The following is a 22,684-nucleotide window of genomic DNA, read 5'->3' on the forward strand; positions in this document are numbered from 1 at the left end:
GGTACGATACCGTACGGGAATATTCGGTACGATATGAAATTTTGGGATACGGTACGATAAAATACGGTTTTTTAAATTAAAGAACACCTACAAACATAGACATTTTCAATTTGGAAGGGTAGAGTCTAGAGAAGTTGTTTCAAACCAAAATATCATTAAAAACAACTAAACAAGTTTGAAGTGACAAACAAAAGTACATAAGTATAGAGGTGCGATCATGCGCGCTAGGCGCGAGTACAAAAAGAGAGGCTAGAGCCAAGGCCCAAGGAGAGACTAGACAAAGGCATCACTATCAGAGCTCTCGCTGAAATCATCCTCATGAGAAGAGGACACATCAGTGGCCTCGCCGAAGTCGCCATCGCTAAGAAGGTTGCCCTCATCATCGAACTCGGGCTCTCTAAGCTCATGTGAGAAGCCAAAGGGAGCATCCTCATCTGCAAGAGCGAGTGTGGAGCTACCCGATCCACGCCGCACATAGGTATGCACTATGTCCCTGGGAGCACCACGAACCGTGCATCCACGGCTTCCTACTTGCACTCCTCTGCCACTACCTCCACGCCCACGACGAGTGCGAGTAGGTCGTCGATCAAATGACTCGAGCTCTCGATAGATCTCTGCATAGATCCTCTCCTCCTCCTCATCCTGCACTTTGTTTACACTCTGAAGAGTGTCCCCTGTGAGCTTGAATGCATCCACATTCACCTACATTGTACAATGATCAAGTGACAAGCAATGTATTAGAATTTGGTTCCAAATTTCAATAAACATTGAAGTTTGAAATTTGAATGCTTATAACTTATAACTTATAAGTTGTAACTTATACCTGTCTCGCTGATTCCATCTTTTGCATTGCGCGCAGCATGCGCAAGTTAGCGCGGCAATACACTAGCCGCTCTAACTGTTGCGTGCTCAAGCGATTACGTAACTTCGTGTGTACAAGTGAGTAGGAACTCCAGTTCCTCTCACATGCACCTGAAGAGCAATCCTGAGCTAGGATTCTCAAAGCCACCTTTTGGAGGCTTGAGAGCGCATACCCAAATGTCTCCCACCAAAAGAGGGGCTTCACAAGGGATTCCCTCTTCCAACAGGTAGTAGATGCAAACGCGGCTCCTCCCCTTTGGTCATTGTAGCTTATGAGCTCCTCAAGGAACTTCCCATGGCGATCCTCCGGCAATGCTTTGGGCAAGTAAGCATCTCGGGCTTCAAGTAGCTCCACGTTGGTGAAGAGGGCGGGTGATTTGTAAGCCGGATGCAATAAAGCGGCAAGACCATGGATAGGTCTTCGCATCCACTTCCATCTCTTCTCCACAATGGCCAACATACCATCGCGCTTCTCCTCGTCGATGGAAGGAGAAACGCGTAACTCTGCTATGGCCTCTCCCATGAAGTGAACAAGAAGGCCCATGGTGGCTCCCTCCATGTCGGTCATCCGCAATACCCTATAGAAGGGCGTGACCGCAATGACAATAGTGCGGACCGACTGCCAAAACTCCTCCTTTAGGCAAAGCCGTTGCATGGCTTTGGCCTCCGCCGATTCTCGCTCATCCCACTCATTCCACATTGTGGAGACCACTGTTTGGTGAAGGGAGGATTTCACATCGTGGAGGCGCTCCAAGACGAGCCACATGTAGGCGAAGCGTGTAGATGAAGGCTTCTTCAATTCCAACTTGCTATGTTCGCGGAACATGGCAAGCACCTTCACCTTTGTGGTGAAGAAGGTAACAATAGAGATAGCTTCGGTCATTACTTCCTTCATCCACACTAACTTGCCCATATCCTCCATGAGCAAGTCAATGCAATGGGAGGCACAAGGCGTCCATACTATGGAGGGATAGTCCTTCTCGAGCAACTTCCCCATCCGACGGCAATTTGAAGCGTTGTCGGTGATGACTTGCACCACGTTCTTCGATCCAACCTACATGTCACAATGCACATGAATGGATGCAATGAGCGTATGCCGTATGAGACTTGAGTCATGACTCATGATATAGCCACATATGATCATATGATTCATATCACATATACCAAAGCCTAAACTTTAAAGACTTTAGTGCAATTGAAAGTTGAAACTTACCTCCATGATGGCTTGCTTGATATGGCGATATATGAATGCACCCGATGTTTTCCTCCCCGCCTTTCCGGAATCCACGCCCCGCACAAAGTATGTGCCAAGAGGGCAAGAGACAAGTATATTGATGATGCCTCTCTTCTTCCGGTCACTCCATCCGTCGGAGAGGATGCTACACCCATACTTGGACCATGCCGCCCGCACCGGATTGAGAGATCTATCGATTCTTTCCCTCTCGTCCACAAGCCTCTTCGTGCGCATGTCATGATAGGAGACGCCGGTCCATCCTTCACATGGGCCCACATTTGCAATGGCTTTCACCATTGACTTCCATTGATCTACCTTGAGCACATGGAATGAGAGATTGCACTCAATAATGGTGCGTGCAATCTCTATATCCGCTAGCCGTTGCCGTTCTCGGAGATGTGATAGAGAAGAAGAGAACCCCCCGGTGGCTTGGGCTAGAATGGCTTGCCTCATGGGAGACTCAAGCCTTTGTCTCTTTGAGGAGGCGGAGGCGGAGGCGGCACCGATGGAGGTGGCACCGATGGAGGCGGCGGGGGAGGATGTATCACAAGGCGGGGAAATGACCTCATCATCCGCCCTTGAGCTTCTACCACTATCATAGTGAGCACCCAATCCACCCTTGATCTTGTTGAAGATCTCATCGGATATAGCAAGGGGGACTTCCTTGCATGGCGCAACTTGCCCCCCCACCTTTCCAACATGTTGGAGAAGCCTAGTAACTCCACTTGTGCCTCTAGAGAGTACTGGAAGGGTGGAAGTCTGTCTAAACTGAACCCGTGGAGGTCAAACCAGGATGCTATCTGCGCATACCAACATGAAGTGTCTCCCTCCATGGCTAGCTGATGAGAGGACTCTAAAGCAAGTCGTGCATACCGGTATCGGGGAAGCTCCCAGGTGCTATGAATGAAGGACACTGATCTGGCAAGAGCCTCGACTACGATCGGTGGTGCTCCCATCTCGGCTCTAATAATCTCATGGGGTACCGAGGCCTTAGCCCGAATCATCCTGGAGATCATGGACACAAGTGGTCTCTCCATCGATCTCCATCCATCATATGTGCGTCCTGATCGACTGTGACGATCTAGGCTCCCCCAGATCTGTACTCCATATAGCATAGCCGATGTGACCAGCGTGTCAAAAAGCCACAGCTTAGTGCGTGGCTCCTGAAACTGTACCTGTGAGCACATCCTCTGTAGACCTCCTAGTGTTGCATATCCTCTAGTCAATCTGGCCTCTGCTGCCCCCCTCATGGAAAATGTGGGCCCAGTGAACACCACTCCAAGATATGTGTATGAGTCAACATACTCCACTGTCTCCTGCCCATATGTGAAAATAGGCGCTGATCTCCAAACCCAGTGAGCTGTAGTGTTAAACACCATAACCTTGGTCTTATCAAGGTAGGGTATGCAGAGGCACTTGGATACTTTACATGCTTATGCACAGGACAGTGGGCTCTCAGTTACTGGTGAGTCTGCTATAAGCACAATATCATCAGCATATAAGAGCAGAGGTATCCAAGTGCCAGCCAACTGGGCTCCTCTGTCCCCTTGTGTCCCAATATAATCAGAGATCTCATCAATGTATAGTCCAAATAGAGTCAGAGAGAGCGGGCAGCCCTGTTTCAACCCTATAGTGGAGTGTACTGGCTGGGAGAGACCCTCTGAAGTCCGCACTTGCCCAACTACTGTCTCATAAAGTGCCATAATACCCCAAATGAGCTCACATGGAACCCCCAAGTCTTGCAGCCTGCGCATCAGTCTAGCTCTGGGCACTGTGTCAAAGGCCTTGCAGAAATCCACAAAGCCACAGTAGATCCTCCTCCCATGTGCTCTGCCCTCCTCAATGATAGCCCTGAGGGTAAAGATATGATCCAAAGTAGAGAATCTCCTCCTGAAACCGGCCTGTCCCTGAGCTCGGACCCCTTGTCTCTCTGCCCATGTGCTCAACTCCTGCTCAACTCCTGCTCAAGAATAGAGGCATGTAGCTTGGCCAGCGAGTGACCAATCATAATGGTGCGGTAGTTAGTCGGCAGGCTTGGATCTCCAAACTTGAGTACCGGCATAATCGTGGAAGTACTCCAAGTCCCAGGAAACCCCTCACACATGGCTCTATTAAACATGAGAACTAGCAAGTCTACAATCATATCTCTAGCATGTATGAAATGCTCGGCTACAATGCCCTCATGATCCTGTGCCCTCCCTGTATGCAATCTGTTGATGGCCCTCCTCACCATCTCTGCTGTGAAGAAGATAGAAGTGGGTGGACAAGGCTCTGGAGGGTTCGGTAGTGGTGGCTGCCATGGTACTGTGTAGAGGGAGGCTGCATACTCGCCCCTTGTATCTGGAGAGGTAATGGCCGAAGGCGGGGGGTGCTCTCTAAGCAATTGGCCTCCCCAGAATCCTGACTAAAAAACAACTGATAGATGTCTCTCTCCAGCCGAGCTAAGAATGCTCTCTTCTTCCGCCGAATGAGGGATCGGAAGATGATGCGACTCTCTTTGTAGCCGGGCTCTGAGCTCCCTACAGTCATCATCATACCAACTATTCTGGGGCATACTCCCAGGACGTGGTCGTATTGTGGGCTGCGTGTGTGGGAAGGCCGTCGCTGCAGCTGTATGTAAAGCCTCTGTCAGGATCTCTGTGAGCTCTGCTAAAGGCCTCTGTGGATCCTCTGCACTCAACAAGCTGTAGATCTCTGCGGTGTATACTCCATTAGTCTCTCTATAGAAGGTATATCTCGGGTGATAGGACTGCCCAACCTGGTGGGTACTGTAGTGGAAATCCACCGTAAAGGAGAGAAGTGCATGATCCACCGTAACTCCGATGGGCCTGGGGCCAATTGCAAAATCCAAGATACTCGCGATGAAGGTTGGCGAGGCTAGAACATAATCCAATGTGCTGGCCCCATGTCTGTGTGGAAAGCAAGTAAAGCCACTGGCAAGTGGATACCTCTCTAGGCCATTTAAAATGGCCAGCCCATGTGCAGTCCCCATCTCCAAGAGGTATCTCCCATACTGAGTACACTCCACCTCATCCTGTGATCTCCGGGTCAAACACATCTCCTCCACATCTATCTCTCTCAACATCTCCTTCGAAGTGTCAAAGAAGGAGGTCTGGTACTGAGCCGTTCGAGCATTAAAGTCCCCAAGTATGATAACATCTCCCTCCCTGGAGAACTCCCATATGTCCTCATCTAGAATCATATATGGAGATTGCCCCTTGGGCGCTGCATAATGAGATGTGCTGGGTGGAAAGTAACATATAACAATGTATAGGGGTCTACCCTCATCTGCCCTCACTCTGACCCACATGTACCTCGCGCTCTCATCACGGCGCATAACATGGATGAGTGGCTGAAGCTCCTCTCTAAAAAGAACTGCAACTCCTCCAGATCCGCAACCACCATGCTTCGAACGGGCCTCCTGTCTACAAGTCGTCTCCCATCTGTATCCCGCCACTCTCGGTAATGTGCTGCCTGGGGCCTGATGTGTCTACGAGTAGAAGATGATGTCCCTATCTCTGAAGCTGTCCTCAAAGGCCCCCACATCCAGTCTCAATGCTCCGTTGCAGTTCCATACTGCAAGTCTCAGACTGGTCCCATAGGTCTCGCACTGTCAGGTGGCTCGTCTCTCTAGTATCACCACTCTGCCTCCTCTGTAAAATGCTAACTTCCCTTTTTCTCTGGCTGCCCTAATCTCCGGCGTGCTAGCTGTGCCAAGGTGAGGTCATCTCCTAAAAAGATGACCGTTTTCTTAAGGGCGGAGCGCTTGGCCAAGAAATCCTTCTTGGCCTCCAAGGTGGGAAAGCATAAAATGAGAGCTCTCTCCTTCGAGCTCTCTCCTCCATTCTTGTCTTTCTTGCCCACTCTCCAAGCCCCCGTGTGTGTAGGCCTCGAAACGCCCATGCGTGTGTATAAATCTTTGGCTTCCTCCTCTACATTGTCACCGTCCTTAAGCCCCGTGATCCGCACATGAAGTTCCCTTGTCTTTCTTCTTTGTTCCTCCTCAATGGTTAGGTTGATAATCTTCGAGGTAGATGTGCTTTCGGCCTCCTTGTTCTTACCTTTCTTGACCACTTCTATCCATTTCTCCGTTTCATCTACTTGTTTTTGCGTCTTCGTGAGCACCTCCACCCACGAGGAGGTCTCCCGGGCCTTCTTTTCTTCTCCCTCTTGAAGTGTTCTCACTTAGGCCTTGATGGTGTTCAGCTCCTCCATGTGACGGGCTGAATTTCACCTTCCTCGAGCTTATGTTGAGCACGTGCTTCTTCTATCTCTATCTTGAGATTTGCGATCTCTGCATCTTGGGCTGCTATTCGCGCTTCAAGTTTCTTGACTTTGTCAAGAAGGCTCCGGTTGACCATATTAATTGCATTGTCCGTCTCTTTCTTGTGTTGTTGGATGGCTGCCTTGATCAGGTCTTCAATGTCAATCCTCTCGTCTTGTCTTGGGCTGAAAAAGGCTGGTTTCGGGTTAAAAATTAATTAACCCTTGGCCATAGGAAGAGCTCTGTGCGTGTCTGCAGTGCTTCCCACAGAGAGAGAGGCCAGAGGCGGCTACACGAGAGAGCGAAGGAAGCGAAGTGAGAGAGAGAGAGAGAAAGAAAGAAAGAAAGATTTTATTAACGTCTTCCAAAAGACCGAACTCGGCCTATGAGACAAATCGGAGTACCTGTATGGGGTATCCTCTGTCATCAGGTGGGGCAGCAGGCGGGACGGAGGCGACACAGGTTCGAAGAGAGAGAGAGGGAGGCGACAGAGGTTCGAAGAGAGAGAGGGAGGGCAGCAGGCGGGAGGCGACAGGTTCGGGGAGAGAGAGAGAGAGAGAGAGAGAGAGAGAGAGAGAGAGAGAGAGAAAGAAAGAAAGAAAGAAAGATATATTAACGTCCTGTCGAGGCCAAAGCTGACCTATAGGACAGATCAGAATACATCTTTGGTTACAATCCACTTCGGGGTATCGGTTAAAGAAAAGTGCATGTGGGATCAAAAAGAAACTAACTTCAAAGCTCTCATGACTCATGAGAGTTACATGTTACAATGGTAAAATCACCATGTGCTTAATGTGATTAGATATGTATAAAGAGAGAGAGAGAGAGAGAGAGAGAGAGAGAGAGAGAGAGAGATTTTATTAACGTCTTCCAAAAGACCGAACTCACAAATCGGAGTACCTGTATGGGGTATCCTCTGCCATCCCAACAAAATGAAAAAGTACTGAATAAAAAAGCTGAATCTGGGTGTGCAGGGGATGGAGCTCTACTACTAGGAGAATGCAAAGCTATATGCATGGAGTATACAATCATGATATGCAACCTAGCTAGCTCCATCCTGTACCATACTGGGGGTATAAAATGGTATACATCAGTGAAGGGGGTGTCCACAGCTCCCTGAAGAACATGCTTGGTTGTGCTCTGAAGCGAGCCAGTCGCTCCGCACCCTCTCTGTGAAACTGAGCTCTGATCTCTGTCATCTCTCTCTGGTATAGGCGTGGTGTCCGAAAGCCAGGTGTCCTCTGTCTCCTGCGGGCTCTAAGTGTCTCTGCTCTCTGGAGAGTAATTCCCTGCCGTGTAGGGCCTGGGAGGGGTATGAATCTCTGAAAAAATGTAGTAATCTGTGTCTGTCGCCCCCCCTCTGGAGCTGTCTGAGCCTGTAATAATGTCTCTCTGTGGCGCTGTATGTCTAGAATGTATCTCCCCAGTATGCGCTGGTCTGCTGCCTCAAAGATCTGGCGTAGGGAATGTGGCTCTCTGAATAAAATGGGATATCTCTCTCTGATGGCTGTATATGCTCTGCATCTGCATACATAATGCTCCTCACTCTCCACCTCCTCTCTGCACAATCTGCATACCCTCTCCTCTCGGGGGATCCGTGCTGCTCTGCCAGTCTCAATCTCCAATCGGTGTGATGAAACTCTGAGCTGACCAATAGCCACTCGGGAGCCGTGTGGTAAAAAGCCCTCCATGTATCTAGGCCTCTCTATAAATCCATCATCAGTGATACTCATGAAGTGATCTCTGTAGTATAGCATCTTCGGTGGAAGAGGCTGTGTAGGCGATATCCATGTCTCTCGTGTATAGAGCTGCCATAGATCCTGTCTCAATACTCTGTTCCTCTCACTATGAGAGAGACGGATATGTGGTGCATCCCTGTCATACTGGAATGGTGGTAGATGATCCATGTCTAGGCCATGCTGTGAGAACCAATGTGTGACCTGTGCATACCATGATCCTCTGTCTCCTGCCTCAGCCAACTGTCTAGATGCCTGAAAAGCTCTGTATGATAATCTGTCCTGTGGCATCTCTCTGAATCTGTCTAGTAGGCATATAGTCTGAAATATGGCCTCTACCATCATAGGAGGCGCAGCAAACTCTGCTCGGATAATGTCATGAGGTACTGATGGTTTGCTGCGTATCATGCGTGCCATCACGAGGGCCTGTGGTCTCTCTATCTGTGTCCACCAATGGGTAGCAAGGCCTGGCGCCCAGACTGCTGCTCCATACATCAATGCCGGTGTGACTAATGTGTCAAATAGCCACCCCTTCGTTCGGGGCTCTTGAAAATGCGCCTGGTGGGACTGTCTCTCTAGCATAGCCAATGCTGCATATCCCCGTGTCAATCTAGCTCTGGCTGCTGAACCCATGGTAAAGCGTGTGGGTCATAGTCATAGTCATAGTCATAGTCAGTCATCATCATAGTCCACAGAATGGCATATGGGACCAAAAACCGGTACCTCACAGTCATTACAATGCAATTCGGGGTGCACTTAGGAAGGGTGGGTTGGCTAAGGGAAGCGAAGGGACTAGCGCACGGGCGGGCGGGCGGGCGGGCAGGGAGATAGGCAGTGCGTGCAGGTGGGTGCAAAGCGGGGAGGTGCGGCAGCATGCGAGCAACGATGTGCAAACAAGAGAGAGAGAGAGAGAGAGAGAGAGAGAGAGAGAGAGAGAGAGAGAGAGAGAGAGAGAGAGAGAGAGAGAGAGAGAGAGAGAGAGAGAGAGAGAGAGAGAGAGAGAGAGAGAGAGAGAAAGATTTTATTAACGTCTTCCAAAAGACCGAACTCGGCCTATGAGACAAATCGGAGTACATGTATGGGGTATCCTCTGTCATCCCAACAAAATGAAAAAGTACTGAATAAAAAAGCTGAATCTGGGTGTGCAGGGGATGGAGCTCTATTACTAGGAGAATGCAAAGCTATATGCATGGAGTATACAATCATGATATGCAACCTAGCTAGCTCCATCCTGTACCATACTGGGGGTATAAAATGGTATACATCAGTGAAGGGGGTGTCCACAGCTCCCTGAAGAACATGCCTGGGTGTGCTCTGAAGCGAGCCAGTCGCTCCGCACCCTCTCTGTGAAACTGAGCTCTGATCTCTGTCATCTCTCTCTGGTATAGGCGTGGTGTCCGAAAGCCAGGTGTCCTCTGTCTCCTGCGGGCTCTAAGTGTCTCTGCTCTCTGGAGAGTAATTCCCTGCCGTGTAGGGGCTGGGAGGGGTATGGATCTCTGAAAAAATGTAGTAATCTGTGTCTGTCGCCCCCCCTCTGGAGCTGTCCGAGCCTGTAATAATGTCTCTCTGTGGCGCTGTATGTCTAGAATGTATCTCCCCAGTATGCGCTGGTCTGCTGCCTCAAAGATCTGGCGTAGGGAATGTGGCTCTCTGAATAAAATGGGATATCTCTCTCTGATGGCTGTATATGCTCTGCATCTGCATACATAATGCTCCTCACTCTCCACCTCCTCTCTGCACAATCTGCATACCCTCTCCTCTCGGGGGATCCGTGCTGCTCTGCCAGTCTCAATCTCCAATCGGTGTGATGAAACTCTGAGCTGACCAATAGCCACTCGGGAGCCGTGTGGTAAAAAGCCCTCCATGTATCTAGGCCTCTCTATAAATCCATCATCAGTGATACTCATGAAGTGATCTCTGTAGTATAGCATCTTCGGTGGAAGAGGCTGTGTAGGCAAAATCCATGTCTCTCGTGTATAGAGCTGCCATAGATCCTGTCTCAATACTCTGTTCCTCTCACTATGAGAGAGACGGATATGTGGTGCATCCCTGTCATACTGGAATGGTGGTAGATGATCCATGTCTAGGCCATGCTGTGAGAACCAATGTGTGACCTGTGCATACCATGATCCTCTGTCTCCTGCCTCAGCCAACTGTCTAGATGCCTGAAAAGCTCTGTATGATAATCTGTCTTGTGGCATCTCTCTGAATCTGTCTAGCAGGCATATAGTCTGAAATATGGCCTCTACCATCATAGGAGGCGCAGCAAACTCTGCTCGGATAATGTCATGAGGTACTGACGGTTTGCTGCGTATCATGCGTGCCATCATGAGGGCCTGTGGTCTCTCTATCTGTGTCCACCAATGGGTAGCAAGGCCTGGCGCCCATACTGCTGCTCCATACATCAATGCCGGTGTGACTAATGTGTCAAATAGCCACCCCTTCGTCCGGGGCTCCTGAAAATGCGCCTGGTGGCACTGTCTCTCTAGCATAGCCAATGCTGCATATCCCCGTGTCAATCTAGCTCTGGCTGCTGAACCCATGGTAAAGCGTGTGGCTGCTGCAGAGAAGGTAACCCCTAGGTACACGTATGATGTCACCACCTCCACCTGGCATCCTGCGAGAGTGAATGTCAGATGACTCCTGCCCTGTCTCGATGTATGAAAGACCATAACCTTGGTTTTCCCAAGGTTCACAGTAAGACCCCTCTGTGTGCAGAAATCATGGTGTGTGCAGAAATCATGGAGTGCATGTAGATGCTGCTGTAGACCCCCTGGGGACTCAGACACTAATACAATATCATCAGCATAGAGCATAATATGTACTGAGGTACCTGCTAAATCAACTCCATCTCCGCCTCCCTGTGTAATGAAGTCAGCCACCTCATCAATGTATAACCTAAATAGCGTGGGGGAAAGTGGGCATCCTTGCTTCACACCAATGGTGCTAGCAATAGTCTCGGACATACCTCCTGGACATCTGACTCGCCCAAAAACCTGCTCATATAATGCATAGATGCCCCATGTCATATCTGCTGGTATGCCAAGAGACTGCAGGCGCTGAAAGAGCCTCTCTCGTGGTACTGTGTCAAATGCCTTGCGGAAATCCACAAAGCAGCAATAGAGCTTTCTCTTCCTCACTCTGGCCTGATCAATCATACATCTCCAAGTTCTCCAAAAGCAGAGGGTTTTTTAGGGATAATAGAAAATATCATTATTTTAATGTAATACTAGCATGGTATAGTTCACAGATTTTTTTACAAAAGACTAAGGATCTATTTATAGGTGAGGGAGAGAGAAAGAAATGAAATGAAATGAAATGATATATTAACGTCTTCAGAAGGCCAAAATGACCTATGAGACCAAAAAGGTTACAACAATTGGTGGATCTGATACAATGTCTGTGTAAGGAAAGCTAAAAACAACTAAACAACTAACTGAAACTGAAACAACTATGAGGAAAAGTACGGTACTAGGAGCTCCTAATGGATAACATCTGGGAGGAAAACTCCAGCAACAAAGGTAAGCATCATACACATCACTATCCAAAGATGTCTCTCATCGGTCGATGGCGGATATCCTCAATGTCCTCCATGGTGAGTACTCTGATTGGACGTCTCCCATGCCGTGCTAGTATGGTCCTGATCCTCTGTTGTAGTCTCCGCCGGTGTCGAGATGGGCCTCTCATCTTGGGGTGCCTGGACCGCCCCAGCTCTATAGCCCGATCAATCAGTGTACCTTTGGTGCGGCTGTACTCTGGGGCTAGCTGCAATGCCTGCTGGCCTGACTGCTCAATCTCTGGTCGAAAGAAGTCTGTAATCTGCCTCTGTAGGTGTCTCTCCCTCTCTGATCCCCTCCCTCTCAGGAGACCCTCTCTATGTCTACGCAGCTCCAGCAAGTACAATCCGAGGCATCTCTGATCCTGGTATCTCATGACTCTAGAAAGTGGTCCGAAGCCCTCTCTGAACAGGCAGTGAAAACGGCCTCGTATCTCATAATATACTGGACAGTGACATATGTAATGTAACTCTGTCTCTGGCTCCATTTGGCACATCTGACAAATCCTGGCCTCAGCTGGTACTCCTCTGAATCTGCCAGTCTCAATCTCTAGCTGGTGTGAGGATGTGCGCATCTGACCAATAGCACACCGTACCCCATGAGAAAGATGAGTATCCATGTAGCTGGGTCTAATCACAAACGCATCCCCCGTGAGCTGGAGAAGATGATCTCTACAGAAAGCCATCTTCGTACCAAGCTCGTGTGTCGGCTGTATCCATGTCCTCCTAGTGTCCAGCTGAGTCAAGTCCTGCCTGATAAGTCTGGTAATCTCTGCCCGTGTGAGAGAGAGGGAGGGCGCATCCAGGGAGTACTGAAATGGAGGTAGCCTGTCCATACTAAAGCCATGGAGTTGGAACCAAGCTGTCATCTGTGCATACCAACATGATCTGTCTCCCCCTGATGCCAACTGTGGTGAAGACTCCAGGGCTAAGCGAGCATATCCGTCTCTAGGGAGAGCCCAAGTGCTATGTATAAAGGAGACAGATCGAGTGAGTGCCTCTACTACCAATGGGGGGGCAGCCATCTGTGCACGGATAATATCATGTGGTACGGAGGCCTTGGCCCTAATCATCCGGGAAATCATAGAAACCAAGGACCTCTCCATACGTCTCCATCCATCAGTGCTACCAGCTCGGCTGTGGTGATCCACTGAGGGTCCCCATATCTCCACTCCATACAGCATGGCTGAAGTGACCAAAGTGTCAAAGAGCCACACACACACACACACACACACACACACACACACACACACACACACAGAGAGAGAGAGAGAGAGAGAGAGAGAGAGAGAGAGAGAGAGAGAGAGAGAGAGAGACGTTCACAGTATGCCTTGAAGGCATATGGGACCAGAAACGGGTACTGGACCAGAAACGGGTACCTCATAGTCATTACAATGCAATTCAGGGTGGGTGGCGAAGGGACTAGCGCACAGGCGGGCGGGCAGGGAGATGGGCAGTGCATGCAGGTGGGTGCAAAGCGAGGAGTGCGGCAGCATGCGAGCAGCGATGTGCAAACGCCAGCGGCGCGAGGCGCGAGCAAGGGAGAAGAAAGAAAGATTTTTTTAACGTCTTCCAAAAGACCGAACTCGGCCTATGAGACAAATCAGTGTACCTGTGTGGGGTATCCTCTGTCATCCCAACAAGATGAAAAAGTATTGAACTAAAAAGCTAAATCTGGGTGTGCAATAAGTACAATGAGTGGAGGAGGGGATGGAGCTCTACTACTAGGACAATGCAAAGCTATATGCATGGAGTATACAATCATGATATGCAACCTAGCTAGCTCCATCCTGTACCATATTGGGAGTATAAAATGGTATACATCAATGAAGGGGGTGTCCACAGCTCCGTGAAGAACATGCCTAGGTCTGCTTTGAAGCGAGCCAATCGCTCCGCACTCTCTCTGTGAAACTGAGCTCTCATCTCTGTCATCTCTCTCTGGTATAGGCGTGGTGTCCGAAAGCCAGGTGTCCTCGCGGGCTCTGAGTGTCTCTGCTGTCTGGAGAGTAATTCCCTGCTGTGTAGGGGTTGGGAGTGGGGTGGATCTCTGAAAGAATGTAGTAATCTGTGTCTGTCGTCCCCCCTCTAGAGCTGTGTGAGCCTGTAATGATGTCTCTCTATGACATTGTATGTCTAGAATGAATCTCCCCAGTATGCGCTGGTCTGTTGCCTCAAAGATCTGGCGTAGGGAATGTGGCTCTCTGAATAAAATGGGATATCTCTCTCTGATGGCTGTATATGCTCTGCATCTGCATACATAATGCTCCTCACTCTCCACCTCCTCTCTGCACAATCTGCATATCCTCTCCTCTTGGGGGATTCGTGCTGCTCTGCCAGTCTCGATCTCCAATCGATGTGATGAGACTCTAAGCTGACCAATAGCTACTCGGGAGCCGTGTGGTAAAAAGCCCTCCATGTATCTAGGCCTCTCTATAAATCCATCATCAGTGATACTCATGAAGTGATCTCTGTAGTATAGCATCTTCGGTGGAAGAGGCTGTGTAGGTGATATGTATGTCTCTCGTGTATAGAGCTGCCATAGGTCCTGTCTCAATACTCTGTTCCTCTCACTATGAGAGAGACGGATATGTGGTGCATCCCTGTCATACTGGAATGGTGGTAGATGATCCTTGTCTAGGCCATGTTGTGAGAACCAATGTGTGACCTGTGCATACCATGATCCTCTGTCTCCTGCCTTAGCCAGTTGTCTAGATGCCTCAAAAGCTTTGTATGACAATCTGTCCTGTGGTATCTCTCTGAATCTGTCTAGCAGGCATATAGTCTGGAATATGGCCTCTACCGTCATAGGAGGCGCAGCAAACTCTGCTCGGATAATGTCATGAGGTATTGACGGTTTGCTGCGTATCATGCGTGCCATCATGAGGGCCTGTGGTCTCTCTATCTGTGTCCACCAATGGGTAGCAAGTCCTGGTGCCCATATCGCTACTCTATACATGAGTGCCGGTGTGACTAATGTGTCAAATAGCCACCCTTTCGTTTGGGGCTCCTGAAAATGCGCCTGGTGGCATTGTCTCTCTAGCATAGCCAATGTTGCATATCCCCGTGTCAATCTAGCTCTGGCTGCTGAACCCATGGTGAAGCGCGTGGCTGCTGCAGAGAAGGTAACAATGTAAGCTGATCCACATGTATCTGACCTCTGGATCCTGGCGTGTGGTCCTCCTGTATGCTGACTCCCACTGGAATCCCTCTACTCAAGGTAGCCCTCTCTCTGGGCTCTGATGTGTCTCTGTCAGAAGTATGATGTCTCTCCTCATCATAACATGCTCCAGTCGTCCAGGCTGCACCCATAGTGAATCATTACAGTTCCATACTGCCATGTGTATCTCTGTCAGTGGCCTGGTCTGTGTCCCATAGGCCCCAAACCGCTAGTCCATGGGCCGGCCATCAATGATGACCCGACCATCTCGATAGAAGGCCTTCTTGCCTTCTCTCCTCGTGTGTAAGACTCGCGGAATGCAAGCTCTCCTATGCTCTAGCTGCATCCTCGTGAGATCATCATCCAAGAAAATAGGAGCTCCCTCTAAGCCTCATAGTATGATCCTCTTCCTCATGAAGATGGTGCGTGCCTCCACATCCCGAAACTGTATGATGAGAGCTCTCTTCTTTGTCATGTCTTCCCCAGTCCTCCAAGCTTTGCGGAAGGGGGGGGGGGGGGGTCCCTCATGTGAGTATCCAAGTCGTGTGCATAGTGTCCGCCCATCCCCCTCGGGGGTAGAGTCGGCTACCTCGTGAATCCCTGTGACTCTCACATTGAGTCTACGAGCATGTCGCATCCGCTCCTCCTCAATGGTGGTGTTGACGATTTGGAGCCCTTCTTTTTGGGCATTCTCTTTCACTTCCTTTTTGATGTTCCTCTTCACCACTTCTACCCAACCCTCCCTTGTTGCCTCCATCTTACCTTCTAGGCTCTTGGTGATTGCCTTGGTGAGTTCCTCTTTGATGACCTCTTTGTCAACTTCCACAATCTCCCCCTCCTCCCGTGGTGGTCGGTCCCGTAGAGAGATCACCTCCGCTTTGAGGATGTCGATTTCCTCCTTCATAGTGTCCCGTTCCTTCTTCCATCCCTCTCTCCTCTTTCCATGCTTTATTCTCCTTCTTCCCTCCTTCCTTCTCTTTCTCCCTCTCCTTCTCCCAAGTCTCCTTCTCCCTTTTCCAGGCTTCCTTCTCTTTTTGTAAAGCTTCGATCTCCTTCTCGACTTTGGAAAGTCGGTTGATGGCAGAGTCCGCCGTCTTCTTGTTTCCTCTGATGGAGATGTTCAGCTTATCCTCCATTTCGACTATCTCCTCTTTGCTTGCACCCTTGGCCATGTGGATGTACCTCGCAAAGATAGAACTCTAACACTTATGTTGCTGCCTTGGAGGCCTGAGCAAGGGTGGATTAGGAAAGGGTAGCGAACATAACCTGGATTAGGCTGGGACTTCACATGGCGGCAGCCTTCAGCCTTCACCCTTGCATTAGCTTCTCCTTGGCTTGTCTGCGCCCCTTGAGTAGCTTCAGCACCTTGTGAAGAGTCAGATGAATGAATGGAAACTAGCCTTCGGTTTTTATACCCCCAAAGGCATCCAGTCGACGAGCTACTAAAGGAGTTGGCCAGCAGCAAACTCCACGACCAGCATTTAATACCAATAAAATGCTGTAAAAAATCCCTGTTCACACTGGACTAGGCCTGGCCACTTGCGCATGGGCCATGGGCTGCTGGACAGCCTGTGTGGGCTGTCCCACACCTGGCCGACAACCCCTGTAAGGCCTGGGGCCCAGTCGGTATGGCCATAGGGTTGGCCGACAGCCCATCCTAGCCCATGTCATGGCTGGTGGGTACAGCTGGGGCCCTCTTGCCCCCTTGCGGGTGGGTCTACACCTCCTCCAAGCCCACATGCATAGTCTTGGGGTAGCCCCATCTCTATATGCACAATCTATATGTCTACATAGCTGTCTGGCATCCAGTAACCTACCAGATATATAGAACAATTGACATCATTCCAGAGGGAGACTCACAGCACAGACTGGCACTGCCTCATGTGCAAGACAATGCACAACTTACCTCGGACGCATGTGCAGGACAATGCACACCTGACCTCGGACCCATGGAGTGGAACCCTGGCTGACTCGTCCCGGACTGGGCTCACATGGGACCAGTTTTCCACTCCAGGTTCTGCACCTTCTTGTTCAGATATGTCCACGTGGCATCCAAGTGTGGGATGCACGTGACAGTTTTCAACCATGCCAGTTGAAATGCATCATGCTGAAGTCCTGAGAATCCCACTGTAACAGGTGATCTAGGTTGAAAACCATACATAAGCATGAAAGGACTAAAACCTGTACTCGTATGCTTAGTACTGATATATGCAAATTCTAACATAGGAAGATAATCCTCCCATGAACTCTGCCTTTTGGATACATATGCTCAAAGCATATCCTCCAAAATTTGATTCACTCTTTCAGTCTGGCCATCAGATTGAGGGTGATATGAGGAACTCAAATTCAAAGTTGTTTTCAACTTCTCAAAAACAACTTTCCAAAAATCACTCGTAAACTTAGAGTCCCTATCACTGACTATGTCCCGTGGTAACCCGTACAGTCTAAACAATTGCTCGATAGACTGCCTTCCTAATTGCATAGCTGTAATAGTCTTTCGGGTTGGTAAAAATCTAGCCATTTTTGTCAAGCAATCTACCACAACCCAAATAGAATCGTGGCCTTGATTTGTTCTTGGCAATCCGGTAATAAAATCCATGGAAATACTTACCCATTTATTACCTGGGATTTGCAAAGGATGCAACAACCCAGCTTGTCTAAAGCGTTCAGCTTTATTTGCTTGACAAACTTGACACTTGAGAATATAATCTTCTACATATCCTTTCATCTTTGGCCAATAAAAAGCGTGTTTCACTAATGATAGTGTCCTTTGTACCCCAGGGTGTCTAGCAGAAGGGGCGTCGTGACACTCCTTAAGAATCTTGGACCTAATGTCCGGGATCTATGGTACACAAATTTTGTCATTACGGAATAGTAAACCATTCCAAATCATCCACTGGCCTCCTGCAGCCTGAATGGTAAGCTGCTCAGTCATCGAGTCTTGTTCAATCAATGAGCTCCCGTCCTGGATCTTCTGCCAAAATGGACCAAAATAACTATCAGTCTTGCAAAGTCCTCTCAATGACTGAAATAAGTCAGTAGAAATCTTGGTGAACGACAAAGTATTCACCTCTCTAATTCGACTAAGCGCATTTGCAACACTATTCATGGACCCTTTTCTATAACGAATCTCAAAATCAAAATCTTGCATTAATTCACCCATCGAGCTTTCCTTCCTCTCAAATCATCCGCATCACACACATACTTGATTGATTGATGATCAGTCAATACCACAAACTTGGAGCCATATAAATAATGTCTCCAAACCTTGAGAGCGTGAATCACAACATAAAGCTCCTTCTCAAGGGTTGGCCAACGAGATTGAGTGTCGTCTAGCTTTTTACTTTCAAAAGCAACAGGTCTATCATCTTGAAATAGAGCAGTCCCGATGGCATAGTCACTGGCATCAGTTTCAAGAACATAAGGCCGACTAGGATTGGATAATACTAAGATAGGTGCTTTCTTGACTTTATCTTTCAAAAGTCTGAAGGCCATATCCAAATCGTTATTCCAAGTGATAGGCTGATTTGACTTACGTCCACGACCTTTGAACAAGTCGGTCATCGGTAGTGTGAGCTGAGAGTACTCCCGCACAGATTTTCGAAGAAAAACAACAAAACCGAGAAAAGAACGAAGTTGTTTCACTGTTCGCGGTATAGGTCAGGTCAGAACCTTCTGAACTCGGTCAGAGTCAATGCTCAATCCATCTCTAGTGATCTTGTGTCCCAAGTAAATGATGTCTGTCATGAAAAACTCACATTTACTTAATTTAGCATATAGTCGATTCTGTCTTAAAATAGTGAAGACAATCGTGAGTTGTCTAACGTGATCCTCAAGAGTACGACTATATATCAAAATATCATCCAGGAATACAACCACAAATTTTTCCAAATGTTGACAAAAAAGATCGTTCATCATTTGCTGAAAAGTGGTTGGAGCATTGGTTAACCCAAAAGGTAATACGAGAAACTTGTAATGGCCATACCTAGTCTGAAAGGCGGTTCTTTCGACATGCCTTTCATGAATACGTATCTGGTGATAGCCAGTACGTAAATCTATCTTCGTGAAATATTTCGCTCCTGCTAACTAGTCAATCAGGTCATCTGATCTAGGGAGAGGATAACTGTTCTTAATTGTCAGCTTGTTCAATCTCTTGTAATCTATACACATTCTCCAGGTGTTGTCCTTCTTCCTCCTAAGCAACACAGGTGCACCCCAAGGTGATTTACTTGGACGGATTTGGCCCATCCTCAAATAATCTTGGAGTTATTTAGTCAACTCATTTTCCTCAGCTTGGCTCATCCTGTAAGGTGGAATGCTAACAAGGTGAGCACCAGGGATCAGGTCAATACGATGATCTATTGCGCTTTCAGGTGGTAAGCCCGATGGCAGTTCCTTAGAAATACATCTTGAAATTAATCAAGTATCTTCTGCAATTCTTTGCTTTCAAATACACTTAATTCATTGACGTCCATAGAAGGTATGAGAAATGAAGAAAGTGGAATCAATACACAATGGAAAGCAGTATACAAAGAAGAATCCATTATATTAACAAAATCAACTGTATTTACAAGAGGTCCCTGAGAAAGAAAGAAAGAAAGAAAGAAAGATTTTATTAACGTCTTCCAAAAGATCGAACTCGGCCTATGAGACAAATCAGTGTACCTGTGTGGGGTATCCTCTGTCATCCCAACAAAATGAAAAAGTACTGAACTAAAAAGCTGAATCTGGGTGTGCAATAAGTACAATGAGTGGGGGAGGGGATGGAGCTCTACTACTAGGAGAATGCAAAGCTATATGCATGGAGTATACAATCATGATATGCAACCTAGCTAGCTCCATCCTGTACCATACTGGGGGTATAAAATGGTATACATCAATGAAGGGGTGTCCACAGCTCCCTGAAGAACATACAATCACTGTTGGGGTAAAGGCATTATGCCCACCCTTATAGTGTGTACAAGCCCATAAGTTGTATAGGACATAGTACACTTAGTACTTTTAATGTACTAAGTGCACTATGTGTACTAGAGCAAATATACATGTGTGATAGGGGAGTCACACACTCATACAATGAGTTGACTTATCCCCACATATCTCTCTCTCTCTCTCTCCCTTCTTTCTCTCTGTGTATGTCTCCCACATGAAACCTAACCCTAACTGTGTTTCAGCTGAGCTTCCATAGCTCATTCAACTGGTATCAGAGCCTGCGTGTACTGTACGGACCTGCGTGCTGCATCAGAACTGGTCGCCTGGGTGTGCTACGTGGGCAGAAGCTTGTGTAGGTGCTAAGGCACATGTGAAGCTGCTGTGTGCAGAACAGGGCAAACCAGCTCGAGGTACGCCAGCATTGGAGAAGTGCGCCAGCCTGTCTGCGCTTAAACAAGCAAGGTTGGCCACCATTGTCACTCGTAGCCGCAGCTATTGCCAGAGCCAGGCCTGCCCTCGCCATCACCATCACTTGTGCGCGTTTGTGCGCTTACAGGACCAATAGCGATATTAGAGCCGCCGCCATCCAGTCCCTTCAACTGGGCGGATACGCGCATGCAAGCAGGCGGGCGTCCATACTCAGGCGAACACGCCTACGAGCGAGCCGTCGAAGCCAGGCTGGGCGAGCACAACCCGCCACCACAGAGCGCCTCTGGCACGTTTACGTGTCCCCGTATAGCTCCTGCCGCCCACACGCAGCCCCTTCGGACAAAGTCGTTCACACTTGCACAACTCTCCAGCCGGGGTCTTGAAGGTCACCTTGTACGCCTGCACCTTCCCCATGCTGCTGCTCGCAGGCTTCAACCCGAAGGCCAGATTCACATTGGAGAAAGGAGGCAACCACAGAAGCGGGCTTGAGAGCAGCAGCATCAGCTCCTTCACGAGTCAGCAAATTTGACGCCCCCCCCCCTTTTCTGCAACAGAAATCAGCTGATTTCAGAGGTATTTGCCTTCAATTTTGGGATTTGCTTGTTCATTTTCATCAATTGAGCAGGTACGGGTCCAAATGGCTTAGATTTTGAGCAAAATTGGCAAAATTGGGTGACATTGGTCACATTCCGGGTCAATTTGCAGGAAATTGGATGTCAAAATTTGGGGCTTTTGATGTAATTGTGCCATTGGGCATTCATACATGCTGTATGATGTGAGCAATCTCACATTCGGGCCAAAATTGCAAGAAATTGGAGTGCGAATCAAAGGGCTTTTGTTCCAATTGAGTTGATTTGCATGCAGGCACTGGCATTTGATGCTTTGGGCAATGTGTTGATGTCTGTCAAGCACTCAATGTGTCAGTAAATCAAGGGGCTTTTATGTATTGGATGTATATGTGGCCAGGGGGAAGCATTGTGAAGACTCTGGATGCCTTCATGTGCGTTAATGTACCATGTATGATCAGAAATTGATCTTGAATCAAGGGGCTTTTCAAGATTTTGTGCTTGTTGAGCTTGGCAAAGCAGCAGGGAAGACTTTTATGCCTTGAATCCTCAGAAATCCACTTGCAGTCAAGGGGCTTGGCAAAGCAGCAGGGAAGACTTTTAGGCCTTGAACCCTCAGAAATCCACTTGCAGTCAAGGGGCTTTTGCTCAATTTCTGTCCGGGACTGTTGTATGCAGTGGTGAGGACAGTCAAGGTCTGATTTTCACTCATTTGGACAGCCAGGAGAGCATTTATTGTTGCTGTACTTGCTTGTACAGATTTGGTACAACTTTGTTCAAGTTTTGACATGGCTGTACATTGATTTGAGTGAGGAAAAGGTTCATTTTCAGCTGTTGTACTTGCCGGTACAGATTTGGTACATCATTGGTGAGCACTAAGTATTATTGTACAGTACTTTGGAAGGGGAACAGAGCACATCTAAGGTGCTGTCCTAAATCTGCAGCAACCAGATTTTGGTGATTTTATCACATTCAGTGGGAGTAGAGTTGCATTTGTGCTTCCGCAGTGGGAGATAAACTTTGGGAGAACAATTGTGAGCATTTTGTGTGCTTTGGTGCAGTGTTTGCACATCTTGCAGGGAGTCAGGCATTGATTGTGTCAAAGGTTGCATATTGCTATGGCAACCACAGGTGAGAGCTCTTCATTGCTTCACATCAAAAAGCTTGAAGGCTCACATAATTCTGACATTTGGCAAACCCAGTGCTATAATGTATTGCTCCAGAAGAAGCAGCACAAGCCTATCAAAGAAAGGGGTGTAATGCCCGCTTCTCTTACTGTTGAAGAATGGGAAGATATGGATGAGTTGGCAAGATCTACCATCATGTTGTCTGTGTCAGACTCTTTACTTTTCAGCATACGTGAAGAGAAGACAGCTTGGGGAATGTGGCAAAGATTGCAGGACTTGTATGCCCAGCAAAGTGCCTCAAGCAAAGTGTATTGGTTGAAGAAACTCATAGGTCTTCAAATGAAGGAAGGGGCGTCTATGACAGCCCATCTAAATGAGTTTAATGGTGTTGTCAGCCAGGTAATCAATCAAAAGTTGGCAATGGACGATGAGTTCAAAGCCATCTTTCTCTTATGCACTTTGCCAGAGAGTTGGGACACATTCAGGACAGCCACTAGCAATTCAAATGCTATGCTGTCATATGCAGATGTGGAGGGTGCTCTCCTTCAAGAGGAGATGAACAGGAAGAACAACTCTGTTGGAAAGTCCAATGCAATGAATGCACGTGGGAGATCCCAGCAAAGGGGTAAAAGCCAAGAACGGGGAAGGAGCAAGTCCCGCTCCAAAAAGGACTTGGAATGCCATTATTGTGGCAAGAAGAGACATATCAAAAAGCAATGCTACAAATGGAAGAATGATCAAAAGGAAAAGGGCAAAGGAAAAGACAAAGACAAAGATGAAGCCAAAGATGCAAAGCCAAAGGGCAAAAGTGGAGTCAAGATTGAA

At 48.2% G+C, this 22,684-nt stretch overlaps 2 protein-coding genes and 2 pseudogenes across 2 annotated transcripts in view; 1 reads left to right on the plus strand and 3 right to left on the minus strand.

Moving 5' to 3' along the window:
* LOC147608163 (cell division cycle protein 48 homolog) overlaps positions 1-22,684 on the plus strand; it is a 54,300-nt gene that overhangs the window by 22,023 nt on the left and 9,593 nt on the right. The gene's annotated exons all lie outside the window — the stretch shown is intronic.
* Positions 216-1,912, minus strand: LOC147608164 (uncharacterized). Its single transcript, XM_086789891.1, has 2 exons — positions 824-1,912; positions 216-702 (listed from the first exon to the last, which is right to left on the minus strand). The coding sequence occupies exons 1-2, from the start codon at positions 1,856-1,858 to the stop codon at positions 274-276; spliced, it is 1,464 nt and encodes a 487-aa protein (XP_086646017.1). The 5' UTR covers positions 1,859-1,912; the 3' UTR covers positions 216-273.
* On the minus strand, positions 4,192-6,456 carry LOC147608165 (uncharacterized; annotated as a pseudogene).
* On the minus strand, positions 15,002-15,980 carry LOC147608166 (uncharacterized; annotated as a pseudogene).

Source organism: Cibotium barometz, chromosome 54, assembly GCF_041138505.1.
Source record: "Cibotium barometz isolate CiBa-2024 chromosome 54, ASM4113850v1, whole genome shotgun sequence".
NCBI lineage: Eukaryota > Viridiplantae > Streptophyta > Polypodiopsida > Cyatheales > Cibotiaceae > Cibotium > Cibotium barometz.

Excerpts from the sequence above, each read along its gene's own strand:
- LOC147608164 (XM_086789891.1), bottom strand. The coding sequence starts at position 1,858 with ATGGGGAAGTTGCTCGAGAAGGACTATCCCTCCATAGTATGGACGCCT. Across the intron at positions 703-823 it reads AGATGGAATCAGCGAGACAG|GTGAATGTGGATGCATTCAA; the intron begins GTATAAGTTACA and ends TGTACAATGTAG.